Source organism: Triticum dicoccoides, chromosome 1B (genome assembly GCF_002162155.2).
Source record: "Triticum dicoccoides isolate Atlit2015 ecotype Zavitan chromosome 1B, WEW_v2.0, whole genome shotgun sequence".
In the NCBI taxonomy this organism is placed as follows: Eukaryota; Viridiplantae; Streptophyta; class Magnoliopsida; order Poales; family Poaceae; genus Triticum; species Triticum dicoccoides.
In genome coordinates this window covers 376,395,127-376,403,762 of record NC_041381.1, presented here as the reverse complement: position 1 = coordinate 376,403,762, position 8,636 = coordinate 376,395,127, and the positions used below count along the sequence as shown (strand labels likewise).

The following is an 8,636-nucleotide window of genomic DNA, read 5'->3' as shown; positions in this document are numbered from 1 at the left end:
TTAACCATCAGGACCTCCACCGCTGGATCACTGCTGTCGCACTCGGATGCAGTCTCTGCAGAGCCAGTCGACAGGTCGAACAGGCCATAGAGAGATTCGTCGGGCTCGATTGCCGCGACTTGGGCGGTGGTCGACTGGCGAGCCACCGCGTGCCTCATCCACCGCTGAAGCCTCGACCGACCGGAGCGCTTGCATCGGCGGGAAGCTAGGAGGGAGGATGACACAAAAACCGGTCGATACTGGGTCGACGGTTGCCGCAGGAGGACACCGCGGGCGCACGCGTGAAAGTGCGTCGCTCCGCGGACTGGGAGCACGTCGACGTCGAGCGGAGCCTCCTGAAGCCAGGCAGAGTCGTCGGCGATGAACGTGAGCGCGCCGAGACGGATCTCGCGGCCCTCGACCAAAACTCCGCCTGACACCATGACGAAGGCGATCGGAAAAATTGCAACTTCTCCAATAAATCGCTAAGACACCTGCCCCACGGTGGGCGCCAACTGTCGTGGTTCTAAGTCTGACAGTAGTGTAGGGGGTACTAAAGGAGAGGCAAGATCCTAGCTATGGAGTAGTTGTTCACGTAAGTGTTTTACGAGTTCAGGCCCTTCTCGGAGGAAGTAACAGCCCTACGTCTCGGTGCCCAGAGGCGGTCGACTAGATTATATGCGTGAGAGTTACAGGGGTGCGAACCCTTCCGCCAGTGGAGGGGGTGGCTTATATAGAGGATGCCATGACCCCAGCCAGCCCACGCAGCGGAGGGTTTAAAGTACATTAAGGCCTGGCGTTACTGGTAACGCCTTACATAAAGTGTCATCATGACCATAAAGACTACTTAATTACAGACCATTTGGATACAGAGTAGATCTTGAACTCCTGGTGGTCGAGTGAGTCTTCATGGTCAAGTGTCTTCAAGTTCGTCGAGTGTCTTCCAGTCCGTCGAGTGGAGTCCCTCTAGGTCGACGGGAAGACGGCTTCTTCTAAGGATGTCCTCGGGGAGGGTACCTTGGATAGGTCCATGACCCTACCCCAGGTACATGACTTCATCAAATGGCGTAGAGACCCACTAACACGTGTGCTTTGAAAATAAGTCGATGTATCAATAGACTTGTTCGTGGGCAGGCATGTATGCCAACTTAAACATCATAAGCAAGTTCCGTGAAAAAAATTACCCGTTGCACCAAATGACACAAGGTCCCAGTTCAAACCCAGAGTTATCTGCAAAAAAATATTTCTAATGTAACAATTGTCTGTATCGATCTTTGTAATGCTTAAAGATAAGAACGATTCTTTTAAAACATGTAATGTCATTTTCAGCCTACTAATATCAAGATGTAAGAAGGCGAGAGAAATATACTTGTTCCAATTATCTTCTCCTGATTCAAACGGTTGAGAACTTGAAGCAAAATGGAGCGAAAGCCCAATTTAAACAAAGAACTTAAGCCATTATTTTTCTCAACTTAGGCGTATATGATCTTGACTTTGAACAGAGAATTATTTGCATATCAAAGCCTTCATTTGGTGATAAAGTTTCTCCCCTATGTAACTTATCATTCACAATGTTATCATTGATAAGTAATACTCCCTCCGCCACCAAATATATGACTTTTTTGCAAGCTATCACTTACACAAAGGATCTCCCAGAACCTATGGAATAAAATTGATCACACAACCTTTTTTTAGAGTGCCATTGCCAAATGGAGCAGACCCGCTAAATCCATATGTGCATTGAAAAGAAAATTCAAGGTTTAGTTGTGGGCAAGCATAACAAATTTAACCCCTCTTAATGAAAAAAGAACAAAGGCTTGCTGTCTAGAATAAAAATGGAGGCTTGCTGTCTACAATAAGACGTACAATAACATTACTCATTGCGCCAAATGGGGCAAGGTCCCATTTCAAACCAAGAGTTATTTGAAAACAAATGCTTGACAATCTGGCAATGACAAGATCCTTTTGATAATGAAAACTAAAAGAAACATAGCCTCAAACTATGTAATAGCAAAATGTGGGCATTCTTTCTATACAATTTTGCTATGTTAATTGGAACTTAGGAATCCACGTCACGCTTTGTCCTTGATGCGTTGTTGGTAAACTCTCCCCTCCCACTCCTCTGGATCCATAACATTTTGTCCTTCATAGCCCCTTTATAGATCAGATGCATTGTAATTCCTTCATTTTTTACAGGAGCTGAAAAAAAATGCATTGTTGTCTTTTCAGTGATGCATCCACTCTCTACCATCTCTTCTTTTTTTAAGAGAACTGGACAAACAATGCCCAACACCATATTTATGACATGTTGTTCTACTGTAATAGAAGTGCAAACATGAAATGACGAATCAGGATTCTTGTGTAAGTGGCTGACTGGAGTTGCAAGCTTTCTCCGGGGCGCCACACACAACTTGAATATCCTAGATGTGTTTTCCGAGTTGTAGAATCCGCATCAGGTAATCATGTGAGTCTACTATATATAAACTGTAGGCAAAATTCAGCAACAAAGGTAACATACGTAGTGAGAAACTGAATAACAAAAGAAATACTTTCAACCAAGTCCAGAGGAACACATAGTATGCCCAGGAACTTTTCACTAAAGTCACAATGCAATTACTCATAACAGGTTTGTTCTAGAACCTAGCTATTCTTTAGGCAATTGCGGAGACAATATTATACAAAAACACTCCTACTCAACCTCAGGAAAGAACCATCAGTGTTATTCAGTGTTTAACCTTTGTACAGTAACAACATGTGCATATTCATCCTATTTTTCGTCTACCTTACCAAATAAAATGGCCTCAATCTTACAGAAATTATTTTTTAATCTAGTCAGCTGCTCAAATGTATAAATTAATATTTAAGTTTCCAGGAATATAGAAGTCCTCTTAAAAAACATCAGCATACTAAATGAGGATGGAAACAACAACACACAACCGGCTCACACAACCAAAAAATAAGCAGCACAGGGTAAAGGAACACAAAAATGCAACGCTGTAAGCCTGGATGGGAGGACGACCAATCAGTCAAACATACATAGGATGCACTGAAATCGGTAAACTATTATTAAGCGGAAAGAGTTGTCTAAATTTCAAAAAAATGACAACAACATGAACATGAACAATTCTAAGAGAAAAATGAAAACCCAATTGCTCGTACTTTTTTTAACTTTTGGCCATGTGCATGTTTTTCATGCATTCGGCATACTAAAAGAGAGACAAATACGTGAGCGCACATGCTTTGGTATTACGAAACTACACTCATTTCGGTTATAGACAATGGTATCAGGAAACTACACTCATTTCGGTTATACACAATGTAGACCATAAGTTGGCAACTATACTTCCAAAGAAAGACAAAATTTACAACGTGGAGAACAAAGTAAAGAGGCAGTACATGGTATTGCAAGCAAGAAAACAGGAAGTAGTGCTACTAATTTTCGGCTTATATACATAGCCAATGTAGCTTATGTAGAGCAGTGGTGAATCCATTATGAACAATAATTCAGATTTATGCATATAGTAATGCCAACTCTTTACAAAATCTGTAATTCGTACGATTTCCCTCCCCAACTGTTATAGATGAGCATACTCCTACATAGGACTATTTTCAAATTATGTAACTTAGATCCACAGTACTAAACCTAGAAGCAACCTCAGCAACAAAGAAAATATTAAAAATAAAGACTGCAAGTTAAACAAGCCAGACACATCATTTTACATCTAGTTCTGAAATTGCCATCATTATGCTGACTCAAAAATAAAAACATAATGGAAAGATGTTAGATAAACATCATAGGAGTAATATTGATGTGGCATTAATTAAACGTTAAGAGAAGATGATCCCAATGGACAATATCAAACCGTACATAATTTTTAGGTCACATGTTACGGTTTATCGGCCCACCTTTCTGATTATTCATTTAGTGAAATGATATAACTATCTTTTATAAGCTACAAAGAGCTCAACAGTTAGCTTCAAGGTCCCATGAAAACTCAATAGGATATACGCCATGGCAGTACCTGGCCCTATTTCCATATTCAATGCACACCATCTAATTCTAATAATAATCAAATCTAAATTAAAATGATACATAGATTTTTTGTATTTAGAGATAGGACCAAGTTGGAGTAGTACAGAGAAAATCAAACTTTATCCTAGCATTACACAGAAGAAACATGAGTCACTTATCATAATAACAGAAACATATGAAATAAGGATAGGTTCCATCCCTACCTTGACATCCTGAGCCGCTGCACCTCCATCCACTATGCCCATGGATGAAAAAACAGAGGGCGGCTCAACTATTCAAAGCATAGCGCCCTTGCTGTTGTAGTAAAATTTGTAAAGTACTGGCCTGCTCACAAGCAGTTAACATACTCACAGGGAAAGATTGTCTTTCTAGGCATGTACTCTGCAACAAGCAATCTCTCATCACCTTGGGAGGAACAGCCAAGCTGATTTGCTAACCTTTTGCCCAAGAGCTGACCAACTTATTTAGCATCTTCCTAAAGCATAATTATTTCCCCAAAAGATATGGGCAAATCTTAGAAAAATCACTGGCACGGTATGGATCAAGTTAAAATATGCACCCATACGGAACGTTTAAAAAAGGAACAAAAGAATTAAACCCATTAGCTATACATGCTCTTTACAGGGTATACATGAACTATACAGCAAACTACACATGAATATAAACTGGGGCTATGACTTCACATTGTACAAAAAAAGTCAATAAAAATGGATGACCTATTTTCAATCCAATGTGTACCAGGATTGAAGCAAGTAATGGACTGCAACGTTGTAAAATATATATAGAAACTTGGACATCGAACGACTCTGTAACGCAAAATCATAGGCGCTAACAAACAATAAAAAATTTTACACCATATATATTATTACATATTAAAGTTCACATAACCATAACATGAATGGCCCATCAATAAACAATTAGACCGACGAAGAAAGGTCATGTAGCTAGAGACAACACAGCAGAATTACAATACTTAGAGAAAGAGAAGCATGTGTGTAGCGAGAAAGAACAAGCATGTAGGGAAGAAAGAATCAAGCAAACCTTGAACAGCAGCACAGAGTTGCAGATGCAGCAACCTAGTAGATCGTCGAACCTGCTAGACAAACGGGGATAGACCTGTCAGACTACATGCATAACGGTGCACACACAGGCATAAAAACAGTAGGCACATTCTTATAGACAAGCAAAACAACAACTAATTACCAGAGCTAGAAAGCAGAACAGGCCAAGAAAGCAGGCTAGATAGAGGACTACACCAAGGCGGACCAGCAGGCAAAACGAGATAAAAAAAGGTCACCACACACACATTTCATCGAACATGTTGCATGCAAGCAAACAGAGTGCAGACTAACCTCAATGGCAATGGCAGAACCATGCGACAGCGGACGCAGGACACAACGGGAAGAAACCAATGTGCACACGTAGGGGACAAGATGAAGAACACATAAGTTAGTAGGGCGCAGGTTAAAGGAAGGAAAGAAGCAAGAATCAAGTAAAGAAGGGCACCAACCTCAACAGGCAGTGTTCATCCAGCGCACGAAGGCTATTGCAATGGACGAGCACACCACCGGCGAAGAAGGATGAACAATCCAACCGAGGAGAACCCATAGGCACCTGGTACAGAAAAATGGCCAGCATAATTAGAATCAACTAACGGTGGCTAAACAAGCAGAGTAGACCATTGACAAAAGGGACAAACATTGACGAAGAGAACAAGGGAGGAGCAAGCTCGCCAAATCCTAAAGGGGAAAGAAATCCAGATCTTACTGGATTAGAAGAGGAGAGGAGGCGGCGGCCGCTGAACTCGCCGTCAGCTACGGTGCAGCTGCCCGTTTCGACCGTGCGGGCCGCAGCAGAGGAGGCGGGGCTGAGGCGGCGCGTCGGGACGACCAGCGGCTGCAGTTGCTCCTGCTGCTCTGGCCCGTGGGCATCCCTCCATGGCCGACCCTGCCTCCTGCTCCGGCTGCTCTGGCCGGCTAGCCTCCCTCCACGGCCGACCTCGTCATCATTTGCCATTGCACCAAGCCCCGCTGCTTGCCCCCCGCAGGCGCCGGCCTTCTGCCCAGACCCGACCCATGTGCCACCAATCTAAGCGACGGGTCAACGGCGGCGTCCTTCCCTGCCTTGTACTCTCCCATCGGCCATGGATCCATGGTAGCCGGTGCAGGCGTCGGGGCAACGATGGGGAGAGGGAGGAAAGGCGGCGATGAGCATACACGCAAGGGAGAGGGCTAGGATTCGTGGCTTCGTGCTGTGGCAGCTGAGGGAGAGAGATCTAGGAGGGAGGGAGGGGTGCGGCCTGCGAGCGAGGGGCTTTCGAGGACACGACCGACACGACGCACGATGCGGCCAACTGCTCCGCGGCTCCCCATGATGCAGGACGCGGGCACATGCGGCAGTCCACCTTGGGCCCACCCTGTGCGGGCCCTCCATGACGCACACTGCAGGACCGCCCGCCCAACCCATCCCGCGCGCCGCTCGAACGACCGCCCAACCGATCGTAGCCTAGCCAGGGCAGCCGACGAGCGGGGCCAGAGCAGCACGGGACCACATGTCATCGCGAGGAGAACGCCCAAACCGGGTGTGTATGCGTCGGCTGACCCCGTCCGCAGCTTCCCACGACGCACGACCGCAGCAGCAGAAAACCAGAGGGCAAACCGGGGAGCGCAGACCGCGCAGTGCCCACGACGTGAGCACGCGGTGCGGCAGGAGGGGCTGCGCACACACCCAAAAAACGGCAACCCAGCCAATCAAATCCTGCCCGAGCCCGCAGGTCATTCCCCGCTCAAAACTGACCCCGCGGTCAAAACGCAACCGCAGATTTCCAGCGAAGATCCAACGACACACAGCAAAAAAAAGACCAGGTTGGCCAAGATCTAACAGCCGAGGACCATGCAAATCGAGGGAGAACCAGGGAGGCGAGTTGCCCAGCCTCTTTATTGGTTTAAATATCGCCATCCAAGTGGGATAAAAACATCCCTAGCGCCTGCTCCAACCGGATACACAGTGTTATATATACAATTGATGCTCATGTTGCAGCAGAATAGATCACTAACGAAGCCAACACGTACCCTACTAGATATCCTGCAGATTTCATCTTTGAACAATAATATCATTTCTAAAGTCAAAACGACCGAACCAAGGCTACAGCCTACCTAGCGCTCTCACCCTTATGTATGCACTAAACTTTTGATCCATGTCAACTACTCCCTCTGTTCGGAATTACTTGTCGCAAAAATGGATGTATCTAGACGTAATTTAGTTCTAGATATATCTATTTTCGAGACAAGTAATTCCGAACGGAGGGAGTAGTTACCAAGCATGTTGGCAATACTACATGATGAATACTCCTTCCATTCCAAAATAGATGACCCAACTTTGTATTAATAGTACAAAAAGAAGAGACGTTTCAACTTTTTTTTTGAAACGGAAGTAAAAGTTTTGCCTCATCTATTAATTAAGCAGAAGAGAGTTGCCTAGTTAATTAACGGAAAACCGAGTTAAAATCGTCACAAACTGCCGAGCAGCACACACAAGGTAACCCCCTACACACCTCAACAAAGAGGACCTCATCTAGATACACTCTGGCATCATCGTCATCACTTCTTCCCAACAGGCGTCATCGCCCTCCCTAGACTTCGAGCAAGCGACTCCGACTTTGCCGAAGAAAACCTCGACCCAACCCTCACCGTAGAGGTTGTGCGGAAAGTCATAAGACCCGTGCTAGACCCAGCCACCCGCATCAAATGCGGCACGGCTCCGACTCTGATGGAGAGCTCCAAAGGAGAACCACGCACGGCTGGCGCCGTGAAAGACCACTGAACAGACCACCTGCTGCCTGTTATCGTTGCCACAGGGGCCCCGCCGCCGCAGCTCCGACTTCACTTCAACAAAACAACCCGAGGTAATCGCATGGACACGTCAGAGAAGAGCTGACTACCGCAACCATTGCCATGCCTACGACATCACTCGCCTTCGCCATCGTTGCCACAGAAACCTTGACACCAACACCACCATCTTCCACTAGTCCCTCTTGCCAAAGCCCAGCTCCAAAAACAAAGCCCTCAAGAGGGGATATGTCACCAAGGTGTCGTCTTCGTCTGATCACACAGATCTAGGGTTTCCCCTAGAGTTGCAGCAACCGGCCTGTGCGTGAGGGGTGAGGAAACAAAACAGAGATGCCTCCAAGAAGGTCCACGACACCCACAAACATCGCCATCACTGGTTAATCAAATGACAACTCTTTGTCCATGGCTAGGAAACTTAACCATCTTTGATTAATGAGCTAGTCAAGTAGAGGCATACTAGTGACACTCAGTTTGTCTATGTATTCACACATGTATCATGTTTCCGGTTAATACAATTCTAGCATGAATAATAAACATTTATCATGAAATAAGGAAATAAATAATAACTTTATTATTGCCTCTAGGGCATATTTCCTTCAGTCTCCCACTTGCACTAGAGTCAATAATCTAGTTCACATCATCATGTGATTCAACACCAATATTCACATATGTATGTGATTAACACACATAGTTCACATCGTCATGTGACCAACACCCAAAGGGTTTACTAGAGTCAATAATCTAGTTCACATCGCTATGTGATTAACACCCAAAGA

At 45.1% G+C, this 8,636-nt stretch overlaps 1 protein-coding gene across 14 annotated transcripts; it reads right to left on the bottom strand.

Annotated features, from left to right (window-relative positions):
- Window positions 1-924: 924 nt before the first annotated feature.
- On the bottom strand, window positions 925-6,344 carry LOC119336333. 14 transcript variants are annotated; one of them, XR_005162417.1, is made up of 5 exons: window positions 5,780-6,344; window positions 5,365-5,626; window positions 5,054-5,105; window positions 1,164-1,209; window positions 925-1,069 (listed from the first exon to the last, which is right to left on the bottom strand). XR_005162417.1 is itself a non-coding variant. In XM_037608341.1 (5 exons), exons 1-5 carry the CDS (start codon window positions 6,026-6,028, stop codon window positions 1,038-1,040), a joined length of 483 nt encoding a protein of 160 aa, XP_037464238.1. In that variant the 5' UTR covers window positions 6,029-6,344; the 3' UTR covers window positions 925-1,037. The 14 variants fall into 14 exon arrangements, 5 of the variants coding, with proteins under 5 accessions (XP_037464238.1, XP_037464259.1, XP_037464244.1 ...); XM_037608341.1 differs by having other exon boundaries at window positions 5,523-5,626; XR_005162374.1 differs by lacking the exons at window positions 925-1,069; window positions 1,164-1,209 and adding exons at window positions 1,779-2,178; window positions 4,216-4,393 and having other exon boundaries at window positions 5,523-5,626.
- Between the last annotated feature and the right edge of the window lie 2,292 nt (window positions 6,345-8,636).